The sequence below is a fragment of the Pteropus vampyrus genome, unplaced genomic scaffold (assembly GCF_000151845.1).
Source record: "Pteropus vampyrus isolate Shadow unplaced genomic scaffold, Pvam_2.0 Scaffold463, whole genome shotgun sequence".
In the NCBI taxonomy this organism is placed as follows: Eukaryota; Metazoa; Chordata; class Mammalia; order Chiroptera; family Pteropodidae; genus Pteropus; species Pteropus vampyrus.
This window is the reverse complement of record NW_011889244.1, coordinates 237,842-262,705: the sequence shown is the minus strand read 5'-3', so window position 1 is coordinate 262,705 and position 24,864 is coordinate 237,842. Positions and strand designations below refer to the sequence as shown.

The window sequence follows — 24,864 nt, the reverse complement described above, 5'->3', positions numbered from 1 at the left end:
GGCCTTGGGTTTTTCATCTGGATTGGATTATTTCACATGGGTTTCTTCTAGCTGATCATTCCATGATTCTGAAAAGTGTGGTCAGACAGCTGCTGTCCATTTGATCCTTCACTATCTACACTTTTCCAACTTTTTTCTTCATTCCTGAAAACTTGAGAGCAGGAAGTCCTCCTTCCTTCATGTCCATCCTCCCTTTCTCCTGCTTTAGCATAAACTTTATTGGGGAGAAAGGACATCTGCTTACCATCGCTCAGAACAAAGGTTCCCTCCTCAGCCTTTAGTGTTGTCTAGAGAACGCTCAACTATTGTGATGGTGGACGTGGGAGAACCCTGGTGAGTGGAGGGCAAGGAGCATGCAGACAGCCTAGTGCAGCTGTAAGGTTTGCTCACACTCACACTTGTACTCAATGCCTTTGCAGTCCTCCTGCCTCTGTGACTGTGCTCATGCTGTCCCTCTGCCTAGAAGGGCTTCCTCTCCTTCCTGTGGCCTTTCCTGAAGCAAGGGGATACCTGAGAACCCTGACTCCCAGCTCCTCTTTCCAGCTTTTGTCATCTATAATCACAGATGATAAGCTGTTATTATTAATGGTTCATGGATACACAACAAATACCTGTAGATGGCAGAGTCGGCATTAATGAAACAATAACAATGTGACACTGGCTAATAATTTAAAATACTTACTATGTGTATATCTCATTTAATCCTCACAACTGTCAACATTACCGATAACTAACACACAGCCACAATACCAACACTAAAATGACTGTCACTGCACTTGACTTGTGGCTATCTCCTCTTTCGTGGGACGTGGTAAATGGGTAGCCACTCACTTCTCCCTCCCACTCTCTCCCTTCCCCTATCTTATTCTTCTCTCTTGCTTACTCTTTCTCTGGGGTGGGTGCAAGAGTAATTTTTAGAAAATCTACCCATCAGTGACTCCCCATCATTTACAGGATAAAGTCCACACTCCTTAGAACATCCTTGGATGGTTGCCAGGCCACCCCAACTACCACACCCTTCTGCAGGATTCCCATAATTGCCGTTGCTTACTGTCTGGTTACCCAAATTCAAAACGCTCCCCTTCGCCTTAGCTTCCACATTCTCCCAACCTTTAAATCCTGTTGATTCTAACTCCCTCATATATTTCACATATATTCCATTTCTCATTATCCACTGTCTTCATTTTATGTCCTTATAATTTCTCCCCAGGAACAGCGCTGCAGCTCCCCTGCTGTGCCTACCCTCCCCCAGTGACTGGCAGAGTATTCTTTCAAATTCTTCATTCACTTCCCTTAACCACTGTGATAAAATCCAAAGTCTTGATCCGGCATGTAAAACCCTTTATAACCTGACCCCAGCTTACCTCCCTTTCCCTGTTTCTGTTCCCTCTTTCTCTTTCTAGTTAATCAGAACCTTGCAGATGCCACAGTCCACCCAAAATCCATACCCTTGAGCCTTCACGCACATTTATATTCTGCCTGGAGGAATTATCCACCCCTATACCAACATTCCTCTTATCTGCTCAGTGAACACATTCCATTTTTCAAATCTTAGTCTAAGTGATATACCCTTTATGAAACCAGCCTGACTACCACCCACTCCCCCGCACCCCCTTCCAGGCCAAATGGACCATTTCTTTCTCTGTGTGTCCATTATATCCCTTTGATGTTTATATCATGGCCCCTAGAATCTCATGTTGCATTCTGAGTTAAAGTCTGTACATTCCTTGAGAGGAGGCATATGGGATTCTACTTCCTGTCTCTAGCCTCTTGCACAGTGCCCACCACACAGTAGGGTAAATGCACATTGAATGTTGAATAGATGAAGAACGAATGGCATTCAAGACCTGCCACACTCTGATCCTAGTCTACCTATCCTTTCTTATCTTCCATAAACAATAAAAACACAGCGCTGTATAACTGCCGGGCACATGTAGCTTGCAAGTGCATTTAAGGAGATTAATCACCTTTAATCCTCAAAACTCTGCCCTTCCACAAATATCCAGAGCTCCAGCTACACCAGACTCCTCCCCAGACACAATACATACTTCCTTCCCTTTGTCTTCATTGTTCTTTGTGCCCAGGTTCGCTTTACTTTCATATTTGCTGGTTCGAAGCTTAATTTACCCCCTTGCACAGACCCTTCTCATATTCACTCTCTCCTCTTTTCCCACCATTGGAATTAATTATTTCTCTCCTAAATACCAAAGCTGATGATTAGCCTGAGCCTGGTGCTTAGCATAAACTCTGGCACATATTAGGTCACCAATACTTGTTTGCTAATTAGAATAGAGTAGAATTGAACTGAATCAATTATTTAGGTTTCAGAGTTCTTCCAGTTTTTGCTGGAACCATGGGCAGAAGGATAATCAAGAAAGTGGTGGGAATGGATTGGAGCTGAGGTGAGTGAGGGTGGGGACAGAGGGTAGACTGCTTCAACTTGATAAACTCTTCCACAGAGGTTATAAACAAGATTTCTTGCCAGCCAAGACCTAAGCTATTCAGGTTCCCAGACCTGCCAGCTCATCTCTCTGGACCCCCAGCTCCTTGCCTGTGGATTTTTACAGAAACATCATTATTACCATTATATGGTTTTTGATTGTCCCAAATGTCATACTGAGCGCTGAGTAATGTGCTGGTGACCGACCTCAGTCAGTGCCAGAAACTTATCATGACATTTTCTCAGAATGGTTCTCAGATCTCACTCCCTGACACACTATCTCAAGAGTCAGAGGCATCTTACACACCTTGTGTCCAGCACGTGCACTTCACAGATGAGGAAACAGGGGCTTTAGAAGGGTATGGGCTCAGCCACATCTCCCTGGTAGTAAATGGCGGAGTTGGGGTTCAGACCCAGTTCTGACTCCGAAGAGATGTTTTTTGTTACTCTGCCCCCATCAAATTGCTGTTAGAATTCTTCATCCTCTATCTCCCTCCATTCTGTTCAACACAACAAATATTTATGTTATCTGATATCTACTCCTGTAGAGAAAGCTGTGCTGGGGGACATTGAAACAGTAGAGAGATGGAGAAGATGAAGTCCTGACCTTGACAAGTTTACTGGGAGGATATGGGGTACGATGGGGGTGCACACTTCACCAAGCTTTGTCAGTGAGGGCTTTGGGCTTTCTTGCTGCCCCCTTTCTTGGGCCATCCACTATTCCTATTTTACCTTCGATGAAACTGTGCCTCTGAGAGGCGGAGCTGGCACCTGATTGAATCTAAGCCCCAAGCACTTTGGACTGGCACATGCCTTCCCCTCTGAATGAGATGGAGGCAGCCCAGATTGCCTAGCCTGTTGTTGGCCCTCCTGAATAAGGCAGGAGCAAGGAAAGAGACCAGACTTGGAAGCAGAGGGAGCCTAACATTTGCTGTCATCACCAACAGCCCCTTGTAGTGCCTCAGCCCAACTCTCCTTGCTCCCAGAGCTGGGGGTCCAGAGAGATGAGCTGGCAGGTCTGGGAACCTGAATAGCTTAGGTCTTGGCTGAGAAACTAGGGAGGAGTCTGCATCAGCAGCCTGGACACCCCCAACCATATAGGTAGACACAGCAGCCCTCTCCTTGTGTCCTGGCTGCCCAAGCACCATCTCAGGAATGCCAACACGCAGTTAATTTGTGTGCCTTGCAAATACTTTATTGGCATCTCATGGTGCTGAAAATCATGTAATTATGAGCAGAATTTATATGACGCCAGGGCTGCCTGGGCTCCCTCCCTGTGTCTCCTTCCAGGCACTGCGGATGTTGGAGGCTGGCTTAGAAAAGAATCAGACCTCCCTGCCTTTACATCTATGCGCCCCTTAGATAAGGAAGGTTTTAACTGAAAATTGGTTTGTCTGTTTCCTCTGCCTAATTACAAGCTGCCTGCACTGCCAGCGGAGCACACAGACAGGAGCCCAGTGCCCTCAAGAGAGACTGGCGTTGGGTCCTGGGATGGGGATGACAGTGACATTGGCAGCTTTCCTTCCACACCCACCACATGAGGCCTTTTTTCTTACTGTTGAACAGGCACTGGTCTTTGCAGGCAGGACTCTCCCTCTCCTCCCTCCTTCCTCCCTATTCTGTGGCTGTGATTCTCCAGTGAGGACAGGATGCAGGTCAGTGCCTGCTTCCTCCCTTCTGCCAGAGATGTGCCGCCCCCGACTCTGTGTCCTGCCCACTTCTTTGCTTCCAGCCCCATTGGGCAAAATCATTTCCTTTTCTACCTCTTGGCCTACCTGGAGGCCACTCAGTCCATCCAGGACACTCATTCCAGCTCCTTCCTCATTGCACTCCTCCCCAACCTGCTCTGTACCTCCTCTTCTTTGAAGTCCTGTGGTAGAGACTTAGGGTCCCTTGTCCACCTAGATCTCCTGAGGACTTGTCTCTTATCAGGTCGGAGCATCTTCCACCCTCTGTAACTCCTTTTCACAGAGGCAGGATGAGGTGCTGCACCTGGGGAGGTGTTCAGCAGTGGTCTGGGGGTAAGAGGCTGGGTCACAGCTCTGTCTGCCCTCTGCCAGGGACTCCTCAAGGTGAGTCACCATGAGGTGGGAGAGGCAGGGGTCAGCTTGGCCACCTTGCTTGGGTTGCGAGTGTTCAATTCGAAGCCGCAGGTAGTGGAGGAGAACCCAGGACCTGCCTGGGGTTGGTGCCCATGTCCTCCACCTTCAACCCTCTCTTGGCCCCTGGTCACATGTCGTTGCTGTCACATTTGGCTTCGACAGTAATTCCCCTGCCAGAGAGCAGGAGGAAGAATTCATTTCCCAGCTCCAGCCGGGCGGCTGTGAAATATGATTTCTGAAGTGTTAATAATGCATCATGTTTAGATAGCACTTTACATCTTCCAGAGCTGCTGGCTGGGCGGGGGGCTGCCTGCCAGGTTTGTTTCAGAACGTCTCCTCTGGAACATGTGCCCAATCCTGGGTGCCTTAGTTTTTCTTTCTGTGACAGGGAGGAATCATTCAGTCTTGGCTTTCTGCCAGGGTGCGGAGCTGCTTCCCCTTGTCACCGCACTCTCTTCTTCCGGACCTGCATTTCTTTTTTATTTACCTTCTAGAATGGTCCCAACAGTTCATTCATCAGACCCTAGCTAAGTGCCTTCTGTGTGCCAGGGCCTGGGATCCTCAGGTGCCACTGCCTTTGTGGGCTCTTGGGAGTTGGTGGTACAGACCTGTGAGTCCCCTGCTCCCAGCACTGTGGCCTAAAGTGTAGGCAACTAAGGGATGACACCCTTTTTTCTCTTCTATTTTGGGGATGTGGGGTGCTCTCTCTGCAGGCCGCCAGGGCTTCCAGGGTTACCCAGCTAGCTCACTTATGTGGACCCTGTGGTCTGTTCAAAACCACTAAGTCTGTAGGGTCTTTGATCTTCTAAGACCTGGAACCTTTCTCAGCCCTCCCACCATGAACCCTGTGCCTTTCACACATGTGTATGATAAGTACTTCCATTTTTCCATTCCTCTCCAGGGTTTTTCATAGACCTAGAATATGCCCCTCTATGCATGCCACTGAGCCCTTTTCTACCTGTCACTCTCAGGGCTCAGGTAATGTCTCCATTCCCAGCCTACATCTATAGCCACTGCTTCCAGAAAGCCCTCCTAGAGTGATCCGAGGGAAAGAGAGGATGTATAGTGTTTCTGATGGGCTACCCCAAGTTTTCCTATTGTTTCCATCCCAAAGGACGCTGCCCTTGATGCACTGGAGCACCAGGAGACTGGCCTCTTTGCAGCAGTCAGACCCCTGAAAGGTATATGGAAATTCCGTTTGTAAAATCATACTCACTTTTAGGAGACCTGGATTTCTCATTTCCAGGAATCCTGCTCTGTCATCAACTGTCTTTGCAATATCTTTGAACCTCAGTGCCCTCATCTGAAAAATGAGGCCATTGAAAAAGTGGTCACCAGGGCTTTCTCTAATATTCTTTGAAGACACTCCTACTTCAAACAATTCCTTGGTGAGTTATTAGGTAAAAAGAAGAAGCCCTTTGATAAGCATGTAATTACCTTCCAACTGATTGATTTCATAGAGCAATTTGGAAGAAGTGTTTTCCTAGAGGGGCTTGCCTGTGCTCTGTGATGTCCTAGATTGCTCCTGTCTTCAGCCATGTCTGTGGCCCTAGGTCTGGCCAGGCGTGGAGGCTCCCAGAGGGCCAGGCCTGGGGTTCTGTAATCCTGTTTGCACTTCATCCTACACCACTGGCTGGATGCTAACTCACAGCTTTGTGAGGCTGCGGTTGAGAAGAATGCTTCCCCTTGCCCTCAGCCCTTCTGACTCCTCTTACTTCCTGGGAAGACAGTTCTTCACAAAGTTTTCCCAACGGGTTGTGCTGCCGCTGCTGTTCAGCTGACACCATAGCTGACGAGTTATTAAAAATCCTTCATTATTATTCTGTGCTGTCTTTCTCCCTTCTCCCTCCCTGCCCTGCCCCTGGCTTCTGAGGCCCATGGCTGTCACTGAAAATTGCCTGGAGGCCCCTCACCAAGCAGAGGCAAGCTTTCCACCCCTTTCCTCAAAGTGCCCCCATGGTTGTGGCAGCTGGCCAGAGGCAATGGGTCTCCCCCAAGGCCTGAGGTTCTTATACCTAATTTCCTAATTCTTATTTCAGCAGAACTCGGGGAGCTTGTGCAGGGGCTTTGGTGCTCAAAGGTCTTTATATCAAGAAATGGTCGGAGAGGGATTTACAGTCTCCCTGGGATCTTGGTTAGGAAGATACGTCTGAGGTGCGTATGTTCCAAATGACATCTCAGACCTGATGGTTCATCCTGTGGGGAAAGAGTGACAGACGAACTCTATCATCCCGCTCTCTGATCTGGGGTGCAAACCCAGCTCATCCATCACTCGTCCCCATAATCAGATTCGGCTGTAGCAAGAACAGAATATAACACTCAGCTCCTCTCCCAGGTGCCACAGTGACAGGTCCTGAGAGATGTGGAGAGCCTTGCTCCAGAGTCATGTGGCAAATAGGAAGAGTCTCCAAAGCAATCTGGCACCTTCACAGCACCCCTCCCACCAGGGGGCTTCCCATGGGCACCCTGTGAAGGGCTCCTGCACCCTGTGTCTGAGCAAAGGGATCCCAGGGTCACCGCTGTGAGCGGAAGAGGTTCAAGCCTCTGCCCCCTGAACTGGAGGTCGTTCATTTATTCTCTGTCACATTTCTCTCTGCTCAAACAAGCCTGTTCACATCTAACTCCCGGGGTCTCAAGCATCAGACTTTTGTCCTGGACCCTAGAGCTTTGTTCAGCCCCACTTTTTGGGACCTAGTCCCTGGGGCATAAAGCTCTGGGTAGCTGGGTTAGGGACAGGAACCACCATCTATAAGAATTGAGGAGCCAGCATTCCCACCTTGATTTGGCCTCCAGGTTGAGTTGATGTCTTTTGTCTCTACCTTCGTTTGCCCAGATGAATTGTAACCATCTATCCAGAGGTGCAGGGGCAGGACAAATGAGATTAGAGTTAGTGACATTGTTGTTAGGGACAGTGGCCTTTAAAATTGGGGTGGGGATATAGTCAGAGCTTGCACTTGAGATTGACCAGGTCTCAGTATGGCCACTGGGGTAGACAGGATGGGGCGGTCAGGCTTAAAGTAGGAGTGACTGTTAAAGATAAGGGTTAAAGTTTGGTTTATGTGCTCATTTTTTTAAATCAACATCTATTGATGACTTCTGCTGACCAGATACTGAAAGAATTTGAGATGCGTTACCTTCAAGAAGCTCATGTTCCGGTTAGGATTTGGGGTTAGAATGATTATTAGGACTAGGTTTGTGTTGGAGTTCGTCCTGGGGTTGAGGTTGCATTAGAGGTTCCTGTGGAAGGAGGAATAAAGATTAGACTGTGCGTAACCGTACAGGTTGGTGTGAGGCTTCTGGTTAAGGTCCTTCCAAGTCTCTGCTCTGTAATTTCCCCTCCCTCACAAGCTGCTCACCCAAGCTTGTCTCTGCTGTCTAAGGCTTCCTGGACTTGCTGGGATCTGTTTAATGACAGCAACCATCTGCCACCCCTCTTAGTGATCAGTCCCTTCCTCTTTACTCCTTCACTCGGCTTTCTCTGCCTTTCCTGGCAGGAGTCCCGCATCCTACATTCCCCGGGGACAGGGCCTGTCTTCTCGCAGCTCACATTCTGGGAGTCTCTGAGCCTTGTCCCTCCTTCTCCATCCCTTGGTCCATAGTCACTACAGATGAACCAGATGCGCCCATGAGACCCTTCTTCCTGGCACCACTGCCACTCCTAGCTCTAGGATCCCACTCTTCTTTTACATATTTGGGACGCTTCTGTCTCTGCTGGAGTTCTCAGGGTTCCCTGGCCTTCCCTGGTTTCCCCTCTTGCCCCAAAGCAACACTTCCACATCACTCCCTCCCTCCTTCTCTTTGATCCATTTTCCGGGGTCTCATCAGAAGTCCCCTTTGGCTCTTATTTCAGTCTGCCCTTCCTCCTTCGGTACCTCCCTTCCGAGAACCTCCAGCCCCATCACTCAAACTCATTGGCCTCTTGGGCTGGAGAAATTTCTTTTCACCTCCCCTCATCATTCATATGGGGCAGAGCCCTCAGAGGATCTTCACCCCTTCTGGCCTCCTAACCAGGAGCAAGTGATTTTGGTAGAAAAGATACAGGTGTGGAGGAATGCTGGCATGGGGGCACAGAGTAGGAAAGTGTCTCTTCTTTCCTTGTTTCATTTTAGGGTGAAATAGCATGACTCCAGGGTTACCTTCTTCTCTCTCCATTAGCCTTATGCCAGTTGTTTAGAGGGTGGATGGATGAAAAGGCAGAATTTCAAGAGTCGCTTGGGAAGGAAGTTCCAGAATTATGTGAGCAAAGGTCAAACTGTTCCCATCCCCACCTTCCGTTTTAGAGAATCTGCACATAAACTTGCTGAGGGCCAGGTGTCCAGAGGCTTCTGTTTGTTCCCCACTGTCCTCCCTTTTCCCTACCCCCTCCGCTACCTTTTCTTTGCTCTTGGAGTCCTCCTGTGCTCTCATGAGAACCTCTTCCCACCCCACTCCACCTCATCCATCCTTCTTAGGACCGTGAGCTTGATTGGCTCTGCTATCCTGGGAAGACATAAACTGTTCATTGGCATGCACGGCACCCTGTCCCCCTCGCAGGCAGATAATCGAGGAGGAATATTGGCTCGTCCAGGAAATGAAGTGCTAAATTTGTTGTGAGATTGGTGTCACAAGCAATCAAAGGGAGCCTCTCCCCACTGAGGGCTGGGCAGCTAAATGAGAAATCATTAGGTTATCGCAGAGACCAGGGAGGAAAAAAACAGAGCGACCCCTGTCCCCATTTTGCTGGGGGCTAGGGAGACACAGAGAGATTGAAAAGGGAAGGGAAGAATCAAAGAAACAGTGTGAAGGAAGAGGCAGACTGCTTTCTCCAAGGTTTCTCCTATGCCTGCGTGTCTTTTCCCTCTTTGTCACGGGCCCCATCAAGCCTCTCTATGTGCAGCCTTTTGTGAATCTTTAGTGGACACCTGCATCAGTGACATGCTCCTGGTTTCTCTGGCCTATGGGCTGTCCTGAGGCTGATACAGGACACAAGACAGTGAGCAGCGTTGGGTGTCCCCAGATCAGTGAAATTTTTGGTGAGTAGAAAAGTTGAAAAGGGGACATGTGAGAAGCTGATGAGGGTAGGGCCAGAGTGAGTGGTTTGAATGGGGTGGGAGAGGAACAGTAATACCTTCTTTACAACCCCTCTGGGAAAACTGCCTGGAGGAAGGAGTTCAAAGGATATGTAGCAGGCCCTGGATGGATATTGGCCTGCTAGGAGATGGCGGGATGGCTGGCATGTATACAGATAAGTTGCTCTCCCCTTTCTGCTAAATACTTGCCTCCTTCATGGAAATAAGGCCACAGAGCAGCCCTGGCTTTCGCCTGCTTTGGGGGGGGGGGGTGTCCCAGAAACAGTCACCAGTATGCATGGCCTTGAAGAGAATGTCTTTCCATGGATCCTCGCCATGGATTCCCACTTGGTCACCACTACCATGTCCCCCCTCAATGTCCTATAAATTCAAACAGTGGTTAGATGAATGGTTTTGCTCCCCCTGGGCTTCCCCTGTTCTTGGGGCATTTGTGTTCCACCTGATAACCAAACCGAATCAGGCAGAGCAGCAAAGATCAGGAGCAGACAGAGAGACCAGAGTTCCCAGCCCTAGCCTCCAGACCCAGCATCATCAACCCTGAAGCGCTCCCTTTGGGTCCTCCCTCCCTATGCTGGCCACTGCCTACTGAGAGCCTCCTCCTACAGCTGTTAATTACAGAGCCTCCACTTCCAGGCTCTCTTAGCTCCCTGTGGCAAATTAACATTCCGTGCCCCTTGCACGTGTAAAATGAATCAAGTCAGAGGGATCAGTTCAGCAGCCAGCCAGTGGGAGCTGCTTTTACTTTACGCAGGACTGATCCAGATGACCCGAACTTAGGGTCTTTAGAGTGCCTTTGTGGGAAATCTTTTTCATGGAAATTAATTAGAAAAGCCTAGAATGTTCTAGTTACAGGCAGAAGTGCCCCATTCTCCTTTTGGGTGGCTAGATGTTTAGTAACACACATTAGCTCACTAGACACATGAGTGCAAACAAGGACACCTGTAACCCCTTCACGCCCCACCCCCCACACAACACACACAACACCAAACAGCCTCCTATTCCTTCTGATTCTTCTAAGCCCATCCCTGAACCTTACCAGGTCGACATGTTGCAGACAGCTTCCACTTTGTCTTTCTGAATCTGGACCTCTCTCTTTGTCTGTGTCCAGTCTCTCTCAACAACCTAGAAATTTCTGGAGGGCAGAGACTGAGGAATGCCCAGAAGGAGAAAGAGTTTAATTTTTAAAGAGATATGACCTTAGTTCCCCTTTCTTTATGTGCCTGAATTCCAGCCGCTCACTGGTCGTTCGTGCCTCTATGTCTTGGCTCACGCTGTTTTCCTTGTCTAGAATGCCCTCCCCCCAGTTCTCTGGCTGTCGAAATCCCTCGTCTTCAATGCTTGAAGGCATTGAGCCTTGAAGCTCAACTTCAGTAAGTAAATGTATATTTATCGAACATACTGTGTGCCGAGCAAGGCCTTCAATGTCTAACCAGTATGTGTGTAGAAAGGGCTACCCAGAGGCCAACAAGATATGGATCTCAGCCCAAAAGAAGACCATATGGAAGACAGGCATGTAAAAAGTGCAATTTATTCATTGATATAAGGCACTTTTTCTGTGCTTTATCATGACGCTCATCATGCCGTTTTCCCTGGATACTTGGGAATGTCTGCTAGACTGTAAGCTGGGTGATGGCAGGATCGGTCTTTCTTATTCACTTTGCATCTCAGAGCCCAGGACAGTGCCTGGGATGTAGTAGACACTTAAAAAAAAAAAAAGTTTGTTACATGAATTAATGAATATTGAATTGAGTTGACTTCTGAGTACAAGTGATTTATACATTCATTATTAATTCAGACAAGCATTTGTTGAGCACCTGTTCTGTGCAAAGCACTTTTGTACTAGTAACTTTGGAAGATGCACAACTAAGATACATCTGTTGCTCCAAGGAGTTTACAATCTAGTCATGTGAAAAAAGAGCCAGATTAAAATACAGTACAGCCACAAACTAAATTACAGGTCTAAATAAAACATGATTATGTTCAGGTCCCATTGCTGCCCTATTGAAGTTTCGTGGTTAATTGCCATGGGACAAAAGTTTTTACTTATATCTTTGGCTTCTATCCTAGACCATATTCTGAAGTATTCATTAATCTGCAGATGGCTCGTTTCAGAATTCCTTCCTTTAAACTTCAGTATTGCAAATCATTTCAGTCCACCTTTATCAAACTATTACAAATTGATTGTTTGATAGGTGTGCATCCAAAATAAGGAAAAAAATGTATGAGGTGTGTGAATAGAATTTTTAAAAAGTACCAGAATTGAAAGGGATCAAAATGTTACCCAGGGCCCTCTGGAACATTGCCATCAAGTGGTCCTCCACCCTTTCCGTGAACACCTCCAGTGATGGGGAGCTTACTGTCATTACTATTAGAAAGTCCTTATAAAAATTTAAAAATCTGCTACCCTGGGAGCCACAGTGATTAATGTCTGTCCTGGGGTCTTGTAATGAAGGCTCATTTATGGGGCCTGGGGAAACTACTGTGTGATGGGCCTGTAGCATGTCTGCTAAGTCAGCCTTTCTCGGAGGCCCTAGTAGAGAGCCAGCCCCAAGCCCTCCTGTATCAGTTGCTCACCTGGCTCATAGAGTCAGACAGTCCATCTGGCAAGTGCTGGAGAATCTGCAAAGTTATCCATGATGAAGGGTTCTAGGCTCTGAAAGGAGATTAAGGTCTAACACCAGGATCTGCTGGTCTTTTTCTTTTTCTTTTTGAGGGGAAGGAAGGTGTGTGAAGGGGTGCAGAAATATAATAAAGCTCATTCGCCTTAGAAATAGAGAAGTGCCCTTAAGAGCTCCTGTTATCAGAAGAGTGGATTTCCTCCTGGCACTTTTTCAGGGTTTCAGGGTAAAAGAGAGAATGCCCTCCTTATTGCTGCCCAGCCCTCACCTTTCTAGATTTCTAAGAGTCAAGGATATTTATTCTGGAGCTGTTGCTAAAAGTGCCAAGAGACCTCTATGGAGAGGATCTGGGGACCTCTGCAGGAGGCCTTTTGTCCTTCTGCCTGAGGGAGGAGTCAGAGGAGGGGGATTAATGTAGGAAGAGAGAATGAGTTAAGCCCCAGGACAAACTTAGTTCACCCTGAAAAAGGCAGGGGTGGAGAAGAGGAGTGACTCATTGATCTCTCTCGTGGAGAGCACACTGCTGCCTGGGGCAAAGATTAGCTAGCCCCTAGGGGGGGATGCCTTTGGGAAGGAGGCTGGAGGTAGCAGTAACTTGGGACAGTCTTTGCGGGGAGATACAGGGGCCCAGCCCTTAGTTGCATTCGGAATTACCTCAGATACCATTTGCCTCATTCTTGGCTCCTCCCTTCCTTCAGCTAATCCTTTCAAAAATCCCTCCTTCTCTCCAGGATTTCTCTCTTTTTCTTTGACCTAAATGCTCCAGACCTTCAGATGGGCCCAGAGGGTGGTAATCCTCCACAGACCTCCCTGCCCATCTGCCTGCACAACCTCCAGGCCTCTGCCATCCGCCCTCCCCAGCCTTGTCCATTTTTTTCCCCTCTCTTCTCTGTCCTTATCTTGTCTCCCAGATGGTCGCATTACTTTTTTCTCCCTTAATTCTCACTTCCCATTTGTATCCATCTTCCCAGGCTTCTCCTCCATAATTTCTCGCTAAGCTCCCCTTTCACCTCCCTTCTTTTAGTGAAGGACGGTTTCCAGGTACGTTCCTCGCCTCCCACCTTACCCCCGCCATCGATGCAGGACTGGCAGATTTGGGGCTGTGCCATCTCTGGAGAAGGGAGCTCTCTGTAATTAGGAGACTGGCTCAGAAGCCACCAGGAATTTGGAGACATACCCGCTCCAAATACCTCTCTCCTTTGCTGACCCTCAGTTTCTTCAAAATAAAGGTATTGTGCTGGTGGTGATCAAGGCATTTCCAGCTCTAACCTTCAGATTCTTTTTCTACTTTAATTTTATTCTCTTTCCCTTTCCTGTCTCTTTGTCTTATTTTCTGTCTCTTTCATACCATTGTCACCTCAGTTCCTTTCCACCTGACCTTAAAACTCTTGATAAGAAGCCATAAGAAGAGATGAAATACTGCCGTTTGCAACAACATGGATGGACCTTGAAATAATCATACTAAGTGAAATAAGCCAGACAGAAAAGGTTGAAAGTCACATGATATCACATGTGGAATATGAACCTAAAAGCAACAAATGAACAGAACAAACAGAGACTCATGGACATGGACAATGGACCAGAAGGGAGAGGGGAGGGGAGATGGGGGAAAATAAAAAAATAAAGTGTTAAAAAAATTATGTATATATAGTGTGAAAAAAAAAATAAGCTGGCATTTAAAAAAAATGGAAGCAATATTTGTACCTTATCACTGGGAAAAACAAAAACAACAACAAAAAAACCCAAAAACCTCTCTTAAACCTTTCTCACTCTTTGGGCCACCAACTTTCTCTTTATCTACTTTGCTTTCTATTTTCTGTCTGTGACTCTCTCTCCCCTCCTTTTCTCTGCAGTATTCTCGTTTTGTCTTTGCACATCGGGCCTTCTCTTTCAGTGTCCTATGTCTCAATTTCTTTTCCTCTCGCTCTGTGGACTTGGGGATTGCTGGAGGGAGACCCAGAAGTTTGAACTGCTCCTTCGTTCTCTTCTGCAGGTTGAGAGGAGGAAGCCAGGCAGATCATTTTCTTCCTCTCCTGCCTTCCCATGCCAGCTCCCGGTGCCTTACTCTAGCTCTTCCAGCCTTCTCTGGCTTTATGATTATTTGAGTTTCTGCTCTCTCTTCTCCTTCTCTCTCTCTGTCTTTTACTCTCCTTCCTCTTATCCTCTGTCGTATCTGAGCTACGTACGTCCTTGCTGGCCACCTGCCTCCTCTCTCCCGCATGGCCCTTTCCTTGCCCACTGGAGCCAGACAGAAATTCAGTTTTTCGGCAGAACCATCCACCATCCCTGCCACCCGCCTTTCTGCATCCTTCTGTCATACCTGCTACATCCAACACCACTTGGGCTCACAATGCCATTGCCCTTCCCATTAAACATTCTCAGAGTCCCCTGCCAGGGCACATTTGCATAGATTTGTCAGATCGGGTCTAGCCCAAGTGCCTTGGGCTAGCAGGGTAGAGGGGCTGGAGATCCAAATGGGGCCACACGGGGTGGGCAGTGAGGGGCGGGGGTTGTTTCTAGCTGCACCTGCTGATGTTTTTTAGTTCAGGAGCTCAAAGTCATTGTGAGTGGGCCTGGGCTGGCTAATCACTTCAGAGACCCAAGATTGCTTGCCCTCTATCCTCCTTTTTCCTACCATGAACCTAGTGAAAGAAGAGGAGTTCCTTACAGGGGAAAACAAAGGATAGCCTTTCTTTTCCTGTGCTACGTACATCATCTGGGCCGTCTCAGCCACTGTCTTAGTGTCACAAACCCACAAACCTCCCTCTACACCCTTGCTGGAGGAAATGCCAGGATGGCCCCAGATGTGCCAGTTCTCTTACACAGTCTGAGAGGGATGGAACACAGGGCTGAGTCCTTAGGTGTGTCAGCAAGGTCTGGCTGAGGTCCCAGGAGAGCAGGAGATGCTGTAGCAGAATCTTAGAACATCAGAGCTGGAAAGGCCTTTGGGGGCCAAGTAATTCAGCTCCCTCTCTTTACAATTTAAGGAAGCCAAGACCCAGAGATGTGAAGCGACCTTCCCAGAGCCATGCGGCTGGATGGTAGCAGAACCAGGACCAGTAAGCTCAGACTTCCTGACCCAGGCCCAGAGTACTCTGTCCCTGGCAGGTGGTGTTGGGCTAGTTCCCCTTGCCTCTTTCAAGATTCTGTTTCTCTCTCTTTTGGTGATTAATCCACTGGCCCAGATCAGTAAACTCCTGTGCCCTATCGCTATGAATACCAGCCAGACCCTGCAGCCGGCCTCTGTGGTATGCTCAAGTGCAAGAAAACCAGGCCAGATTGTGGACCACTTGTAAAATCCCATCTGGTCCCTGGACTGATTCCCCTTCAGCTGTTCTTATCATACCCTGGCCTTGGAGGTAGACATCAGGATGGCTTGGTCAAGCAGGTTGTGGGGAGGGAGGGGAAACTGGTTCTTCTACCTATGAGTTCAGCTTCCTGGGATGAGAAAGGACCAAAAATGGGAAGGAAGGGAAGGTGGTGAATATCGGTAGTCAGTTGAGTCAAAGCATTTGAGGCCCTTACTGTTCGCTGTCATTTTCACTTCAGTCTGTGAAGTGAAGGCAAGGTACTTTGATATCATAAATGCTGGTGGACAGGAGAGTGGGGGTGATAATCTGTGAGTGTTTGGAAACTTGTCTTTGAGAAGTGCAGTGTGTCATTTCTGACTCTTCATCTGATATCCGTATCACCTGACATCTACAAACAGCCATACCTGAGACTGCTTTCTGACCCTTGGTTTCTCAACCTGTCAGAGAAACGGGTTACAGTGTCAAAAGTCTCATGGCTAGGCAGGCCTGGTGCTTTCCTCCCATGAGCTGCTCGCCTGAGGGTCATAGCGAACCTGCTTCTCTATCTGCCTCCCGTGAGCAAGTGTCTGTCTTTCCTTTCTGTCCGCACTGTGCCTGCCTCAGCACTCCCTTATCACCCTCCCTCCCACCCTCACTTTCTCCCTTCTCTGTCTTCTTTCCTCTATCAAAAGTGCAAATCTCCCTATCTTCTCTCCTCTCCCCTTTGCTGACCCTGCCCAGAGAATTGCAATCCTCTTTTCTTGGCGAGAGGGTCCTGTTGCACTTTTCTTACAACAGGACGGGAATGGCTGGGGTCTGGGTGGTGGGGAAGAACAATGAGGGTGGGGGAAGAGCAAAGACGCGCTGTGCGAGCAGAGAGAGGGAAGAAGAGTGGAGTGTGGACGGATTTAGTTCCATCTGAAAGCTGTCGGTGTGAATCAGAGGCTTCTCTTTGAACCCGCAGCGATCCAGAGTGGAGAGCGTGGGGCCTGCTCCGGCCCCGGGGGTTCATTACTGCTCTTGACAAATCTGGGGAGACAGGGCCTGGCCTTCTTGGCCCCGCTTTCTCTCTGTTTCCTGGCAGGCCTGGCAGGCGGGGCTCTGGAAGCATGACTGCCAGGGCACGTGGCCCAAGACGGGGTGCAGACAGGTACCCATGGGGTGCAGAAACACGTACTTGACTGCAAAGGTGCAGGAAGGGTGTGTATTTGAGTGTGTACCAGTGAAGATGTGTGCTTGTGTGGTATGGTACATGTGTGCCCATGAGAACTACACAACACATGTCTCTGAGAGTCGGTAAGCATTTCCAGCTTCTCTATGATAGGTTTAGAGGTCACTTAATAATTCTCAGTCAAAAATGGGATTTGATCCCTCAGTTCTCACCAGGCCTTCGTGGGAGCGCCTGGTCTCAGCCCCAGGGATAGGCCCAATGGGTCCAGGAGATGTGTTCACACACAGAGGCTGAGACAGGTGACCTTTCCTGGCCTGACTTGAGACCCCAGTGCTGTGCTGAGGGTGGAGGAGGGAGTCGGAGAACAGCTGGAAGGCAGTGTCACCCCGGAAAGATCAGGATTGAGAAGGAGCGGTGGGAAAAGAGGTGTCCGGGGTGAGGGGACAGCATTAAGGGGAGATGGAGAGGCCAAGGGACAGACAGGTTTACACAATGGCCAGAGTCTGAGCTAGGAAGACTCAGAGGGATGGTGAGGGGTGGGAAGACAGCAGTAGTCAGACTATTATGATGGCATTCCAGGGGAAGCAGGTGTCTTGGCTCCTTGCTTTGCTTACTGGCTTCAATAATAACCAGCTGTGTAACTAGAGGGACAATGCTTATCTCTCTGAGCCTTATTAGAAATAATAACGGGCCTTATTTGGCTGTAGGTTACATTTAGTGAACTAGTCTCACTGACTTAAAGGTTGGCATTTTGCAAATCACTGAAACCTCTCTGGATGCTGTTGATGGTCGTTTCAGCCTTGGGAACCACTCCCCTTCATGTGGAGGTGTTTACACCAAGCTGTCTCCTTTAGTTGGTGGCATCATGTGAGACAAGTCTTGTGTGGCTGTAGGGCACTGGCCAGCCCCAGATCTGAGGAGCACTGCCCTCCCAGGATGTCAACAGGGTGGAGAGGGAGTCTTAGGTATAAAGTGAAGACCAGGAGTGGTAGACAGGCTCAGAGCTTAGGGTCATCGGTTCTCTGGGGTGCGGGCCGGGAGTCGAGTTTATTCAGGAGAAACTTCTTGGATATTCATTAACACGGCACAGTGCCAACAACAGGGACTATTCAGCCTAAAATCCTGAGTTCATTCCCATCTCTATCACTTAATGTCTATACCTTAAGCACCCTGGGCCTATTTCTCTTTTCTTGAAAATGGAGATATGAACCACCACTGTATAGTGGATTTTAATACTAGAAATAATGTCTATAAGGCATCTGCCTTGGCGCCTGGCACATAGTCGACATCTTATTATTGAGAGTTATTATTAAGCATTGCTGGCATCGAAGGGACAAGAAAGGTAAATCCAAGCGTCTCTGTTCTCCTGGGGCTTCCAGGGCAGTGGGAGAGATGGAAACACACACACAAGTGACTTTTAATCCAAGTCAGGTTGTACATGCTACATCCAGAAGCCCCAAGAATGCAGAGGAAACTATTCCCAGTGGGAGGCCAGAGGTGCTCTGAGTTACAGCGTGAGGCGATGGATGAAGGTGAGGAGTTAGGAAAGGAGGAAGGTCTGGGAGAGAGCTGAGGGCAAGCTGGTGGGAAGTTGAGGTTTCCCCAGCTCTGTGCTCCCCTCACCCTTCCCACCCTGTTCAGCTTTCAGCTGCCTGAACACCCGGGCCAAGCCTCCTAGGAATCTCCTGTCCTGGTGGCAACAGTGAGGGGGCGAGAGGGTACCTGGAGTCTGAGGCCCGCCCCCAGCCCGTGGTAACATACTTGACAAGACGTCTCAGGGAGAAGGAGCAGGAGATGGGGCCTCCGCCCAGCAGCCCTCCTGCCCAGCCTGCACACTCACCATGCAGCTCCCTGCCCTGTGTTCTTTGTCTTTCTTGTGTCTCCATCTCTCAGCCACCCTCAGTCTTCTTTCCTGCCTTGGCCTGGGTCTCTATGACTCCATGGGTGGGGCCTTTCCTGGTGCTTTTCTTTCTGGATCTTCTTTTTCTTTCCTGGCCTCTTTCTAACCAAGATCTCCTCTTCCCTTCTCTCTTCTTCTCCAGTCTCATTCCTTTCCTTCTCTCTCTGCCTCTGTCTTTGTCTCTATTTCTCAGCACCCTTTGCACCTCTCACCAGGTCTGTGTGTGTGAGTGTGGTCCTCCTGCGCCTGTGTGCAGAGGGTCACAATGACTGCCCGGAGCTCACCACATCTGTGATGGTGTCTGAAGACAGGGAGGGAGGGAGCAGGATCAAAGCAGGAAGGAATTCATTTTAAAACACATGATTCGCCCTTGCCTTACACTGACGCTGCCAGGCAGGCAAGGACAGTGGTTATTTGACGCTGCCGCTAAGGGAGGCCGGTCTTGCTTTCCTGTTCTCTGTGGGCAGGCCCTTCCTGAATCGCCTCCCACCTGGCTCCCTGGCCCCACATCCCCATCCTGCAGCCAGCAATTTCTCTGCATTTCTGTTTAGTGCTGGCTTTATTTCCTGGAAGTGAGCTGATGGGACAGAAACTTTGCCCCCAGTTCCGCTCTGTGTCATGCATGGTGAAAGGCCAGGCCAACAGGACCTCAGAGTTGTGTGTACCCTTCAACTGATACTGGTTCTTGGTGCCATCTTGACACGCAAAGACACACCCAGCCCTCCTCCTAATGCTACCAGGACACCTCTGCCCTTACAGTTGTGTCCTGTCTGATACCTGTGTGCCTCATTGCTCACTTTTTAGGCTTTTTCCTCAGCAATCCCCATATCTCCTCATTACCCACCTCCATCATTGCATTGGAATCTTCCAGAGTTCTGTTCCCTCCACCTGGCCTAGCTCTACTCTTTCAAGGAGCCTCCCAGGACTGTCTTCAAGCCATGCCTCAGCACTGTCCCTCCTCTCATTGCAGGGAGAACCTTGTCTTGTCCCTCCATTCTCCTGCCCTGTCTCTGCTTTTGCTGGAGTCTGTGAGCCCGACCTGAGGTGGGGGGTGCTCTGCCTCCTTTCCACAAGGCAGAACTGTTTACTCAGGCATTTGCTCACTCTCACTCCATCAATCAACAGACTTACTCAGAACACCTGCTGTGTGCCTGGCAGCCAGGCCTCTGTGCTAGGGGATGGGGCTGGAGCTCTGAGTGACACAGTCCAGATGTGAGGAGTGCACCCTCCTCCCTCCAGCAGGGATGGGGGTGGGCAGTGCAGTGTGGACCTTCTATAGCAGAGTGAGAAGTGAGTGCAAAGGCCTCTGAAGGCAGTCAAGCCAGTCATGGAAGACTTCGCCGAGGAGATAACTATTTGAATCCCAAGGGGGAAGGAGGGAGCAGTGTCCCACAAGGGAAAGGCCTGTGCAAGGGCATGAAGGGGTGACAAAAGCCGGGAGTGTACAGAGTAGAGAGAATGGGACTTGGTGATGGCAGGCTTGGGGCTTTCTCCTAATCATGAGCCAAGTCGAGACAACCCGGGGGCATCTGGACTCTGTCTCAGACACTGTCTTGGCTGCAAGGGCTGTTTCGGGGCCAGGAAACGTCACCTGCGACATTTGCAGGCTCAGGATCTAGACTGCCTTTCCACTGAATTAAATTCCCTAAACCCTTCATTTCCCCTCCTCTCTGGACTCTCTTTAGGATCATGGCCTCCATCTCTCTGTCTCCAGACTAAGCTGCTTCAACCCAGGCCTAAGTCAAGAGGGTATTTTACTTCAGAATCCCCAGGATGACAGAGACCTTCTTTGTCATGTCACTGCTCAGGTTTCTGGCAGTCCCTCTACTGGCCAGGATAGATAAGGGTCATAGCTACCGTTTAGTGGGCACGTGTGAGGGAATGCACCAGGTATAGCATACGCCTCATCCCATTCCATTCTTCACAGCATTCCGGGAGGTGGATGTTCACATTCCCATTTACCATGAGGAAAATGAGGCTTAGAGAGTAACTGACAAGGTCATACTGTTAGGAAGCGGCAGAGACACTATGCGAACTCCTAAACCTGTGCTCTTAAAAGAGACTTTGCAGTCCTTAGTCCAGACTTGTCATTGTACAGGTGAGCAAACAGAGGCCACACCACTTCTCTCTCTGGCAATACCCCCAAATCTGACTCTGACCCCAAGGACTTCCCACCTTTGTCCTGCTGCAGGGTCAGCTGCCTCCTCATTCCAGTAGACAAGGAACCAGCTTCTCACTGTCCTCTGAAGACTTCAAAGGAGACTGGGGTGTCCAGGCCCCATACAGGAGAGCTGTAAATATAAATTCCTCTCTGAGCCAGGGCGCACAGGCCACCCCACTCCCAAGCCCTTGACTTGGGCTCTGGGGGCCGCGGGAAGGAGAAATGTGAGTGTGGAGAGTTTGCAGCATGAAGCTGCACTAGAGAAATGCGCAATGATATGAATAAATTTGAATAATAATGAGAGCAGTGCCTGAATTAATAATGTTGGCTGCTCACCTGACCCACCCCCTCCCCTGGAATTGTGGGTGAGCCTATCCTTTGCTTCTTTAGAAGACATAGATGGGATGTCAGGTCGGCAGAGTTGGAGAGCCGCTCACAGTGTGGGGGAGGGGCCCTGTTTCTAACTTCCTGATCTGCAGACTCGAAGAGCTAGATTTGCGCACTTAACCCAAAGAAGCTACCTCTTTGTATAAAATCATATGCTGGCCATCAATCCACTCCTGGCCAAGCTCCCTCTTCCTTGGTCCCCTTTATGTGTGGCATCCAATGTGGATGTCAAAAGTCGAGGGAGATTCAAAGGAAAGAGATAGCATGGCCCTTGGCCTTGAGCAGAAGTTCCAGACACCCAACCTACGAGCTGCCCTCTACCCCATGACAAATAAAAGCATGGACACAGACTCTCTTATAGCTTGGGATAGGAAATCCCATGGATAGAGCTGTGACAGCAGGGCTGAGTGGTGGGACAAGCTGTGTTTGCCCAAGGAGCTAAGGGACCAATCTAGGAAGACTTCTTGAAAGAGAAGAATATGGAGCAGGTTTGGAAAGACAGGGAGAAATGAAGCTGGAGTAGGAAGAAGAAGAAGGAAGGAGATAAGACTAGGGTTCTGTCTCTGATAACTTAGAACGAGGACTTGGAATGGGGAAGAACAGGTTTGGTTTGCATCCTTACACACAGAATGATGGAGGATCGGAGAAATTTGGAAAGCTCAGTTTGGAAACTGTTGTATTTGGGGATTGTGGTCTCTATAAAGTCTTGGGAGTTGGAGAGGGAAAGAAGAGGAAGGAGCCCCCTAAGTTCTGGGAAAGGCTGATTTCGGTTACAGCGTGTTCAGGGGATGTGGGTAGGAGGCCCTAAACCTCTCTCTTTGCTATTCCGCAGCCCCTCCATCTCCTGCCCTCTTCCCCACAGCTGAGGCACTGCTCCTGGGGCTGTGCCCGGTGCCCACCACGAGGCGACCGGGATGCCTGGAGTGGGTGGGGGAGAGCAGTGAGGGAGAAGAAACCGCCATCCAATTCCCTGCTCCATTTAGGCTCCACAATTAAAGGCAATTACTCTGCAGTTCTCTAATCAAATGCTCCCGGCCGAGCTGCCAGCCGGGCAGCCATGTGTAGCTCCCACAGCCAGAGGGAACAGAGTCACGTGGCCTCCGCTGCCACAGTGCGGGAAGCCAAGTGTGTTCAGGGTGTCCACGTGTGGGCACTCATGCCCCTAGTGTGTGGGATCCAGGGCTAAACACACGGAACAGGGTGAGTGTGCCATGAAGCAGGTTCAGAGCCACTTTGTTTTGGATACACAGCCACCCAGGCAGCCTACATACACACACATGGACATGTCTGCTCCATAGAAGCTGCCTTATGCACTTGCTGGATGCATTCATGGGGAGCTCTACCTGGCATAGTTGCACATGTGTATTGCCTCACGTTGCCTCGTGCGATACATGCCCAAGTAGAGGTATGGTGGTATGGTCATGTCTCGAGGACTGAGAGGGCCTGCCTCATCGCCAGCAGCATGTGTTATGGACTTCCTAGAAAGGAGGAATGTGCATTACATATACTTTGCTCCAGCCTCTCTCCTGCCCCCTGCCCAGGCAATGTCTGCTCAGAGGCCAAAAATTAATTTTAATATCAGCCTGAGCACTTCTTTATTTATTCATTCAACAAGACTTTATTGAGCACTGTGGAGCCAGTGTTGAAACAGACTGACGTGGGTGTGGGCGCGAGGGGTGGCGGTAAGGGATGAGCCCAGGACCTGGAGTGCCGAAGCTCAGCTCTGCCTGTAGCTTAGCTCTGCCTGTAGCTTACTGGCTGTCCTTGGGTAAGTGTCGCCCTCTGTAAAAGAAGAAGGTCTGACTGGCCCAAACTCTAAGGCCATTACATAACACTGTACCACTTTCTATGACTGCTGAGCACTTTGGCTCCTGAAACCACTCCCATGGGTCATGGAAAAGCCATGGAGGGAGAAAGGGATCAAGGGTGAGCACGTGACATCTTGGAGGGAAAGGGTTGGGACTGGAGGGTCTTTATCTCTCTCTCTCCAGCCTGATGCAAGGTGGGAGCAGGTGCCAGGAAAGGGTGGCTTCTTGGTGGAGCCCCTTTCTTCACGTTTCTCTTTATCCAATGTTGGCTTTGGCTTTGCCAGGGACGCAGACCCGCTTCAGCCAGGAGCCAGCCGACCAGACTGTGGTGGCCGGACAGCGGGCCGTGCTCCCCTGCGTGCTGCTCAACTACTCGGGGATCGTGCAATGGACCAAGGACGGGCTGGCACTGGGCATGGGTCAGGGACTCAAAGGTGAGTGGGGCCGCACAGCCAGCCCAGCATCCAGACTACCCCATCTTTGCACTCACACCTCCCCCCACCCCCCCAAATAGATTCCTTGACTCAGCATCTCTTAGTTGTGCATCTCAGCATATCTCTTTTCTGTGCTCCAGCCTCTCTTCTCCTGTGTGTGTGAGTCAGGCGCTTTCTCTCTCTCTCTCTCTCTCTCTCTCTCTCTTTCTCTCTCTCTCTCTTTCTCTCTCTCTCTCTCTCTCTCTCCTCCTGAGCTCTGTCTCCACTGCTTTCCAAACCCCGCAGCTCTGCCTTTCCTGCAACCTGTGGACTTGCTCAAAAAAGGCAATGGGAAGCCTGAGAGATCAAAGGAAACCGAGAGATCTTTATGTAAAAGAGCTACAGACAGACAGACAAACAGATACCACGAGAACTGCTGTAGGTAGACAGAGGTAAAGCAGGAGGTGCAAAGCAGAGGATAGCAACTTCCATGTCCTGTAGTGTTTCATACTAGTCTGACTTGGCTCCAGCCTCTCTCCTGCCCCTGCTCAGGCAATGTCTGCTCAGAGGCCAAATCTCATTTAATATCAGCCTGAGCACTTTTTAATTTATTCATTCAACAAGGCTTTATTAAGCACTATGGAGCCAGTGCTAAAGCAAATACAAAAAGTAAAATAATAATAAACAAACCAACCAAAAAAACCAACCTCCTGTATTCCAAAGCAGGTAAAGATACTTTTGGAAAGGCCGCCTGGCAGAATGGATGCAGGGTCAGAAAACCTGGGGCTAGACCTGCTTCTGCCACCTACCAGCTAGGTAACCTTAGGAAAGCTACTTCATGTCTCTAGGCCTTAGTCTACCACTGTGTAGAATAGTAGAATAGTCACAGGCCGGCCTGCCTTGTAAGTGCATTTGTGAGTTTTGAACCAAATGAGAGAATATGCTTTGTGAAAACACATTGTTCACTGTAAAGCAGAGTGAGTATAAAAGTATAGGAGGGATTTATGTTTTTATTCTTATTGTTGAGATTATTTGTTGTGGAGTCCATGTATTAGGACAGGTGGGGGAAATTTGTCTGTATAGAGCAATGTGTGTAAAGGAAAGAGACGGATTTGGTGAACCTATTGATGATAGAAAGAGAAAGAGCCTGGGGGAGAGGGAAAGAGATCAATAGATATGGAGTGAGAAGAATCGATAGCCTCTGGACATACGGAGATAATCGGAGAGAGCTGATAGTGGGGAATAGGAAAGGGGTGGGCAGGGGATTGTGAGGGGGTGGGCAGGAGCCTGGAGGAAGGATGGCAAGGGAGACTGAATTCCAGAGGGCCACGGCTTCTATAGGGAACAGGAATCTCTGGGTTAGGGGTTCGTTCCTTCAGGGGGCTGGGCCTCATCCATCCCTCCCTTGGCCAGCGAGGGTAAGACCTTGGCCTGCCTCAGGCTTCCCTCTGGCCCCAGTGAGCTCATGTCTGTGCTGCAATGCCCTATATTTCCTGGCATCCACA

General features: G+C 49.4%; 1 protein-coding gene and 1 long non-coding RNA gene across 4 annotated transcripts in view; one reads left to right on the top strand and one right to left on the bottom strand.

The window, feature by feature from the left end:
- Positions 1 to 24,864, top strand: part of KIRREL1 (kirre like nephrin family adhesion molecule 1) — a 109,039-nt gene that overhangs the window by 64,373 nt on the left and 19,802 nt on the right. For 2 of the 3 annotated variants that reach the window (XM_011382157.2, XM_011382158.2), the window contains exon 2: positions 23,231 to 23,380. The exons of the other annotated variant lie outside the window; for it this stretch is intronic. In XM_011382157.2, coding sequence (XP_011380459.1) covers positions 23,231 to 23,380 — 150 coding nt within the window. The remainder of the gene's footprint in view (positions 1 to 23,230; positions 23,381 to 24,864) is intronic. 3 annotated transcript variants of the gene reach the window in all.
- LOC111732493 lies at positions 5,751 to 10,980 on the bottom strand. The gene is made up of 4 exons (XR_002777578.1): positions 10,648 to 10,980; positions 7,677 to 7,779; positions 7,319 to 7,390; positions 5,751 to 6,738 (listed from the first exon to the last, which is right to left on the bottom strand). It is a non-coding gene; the product is annotated as an uncharacterized LOC111732493 (long non-coding RNA).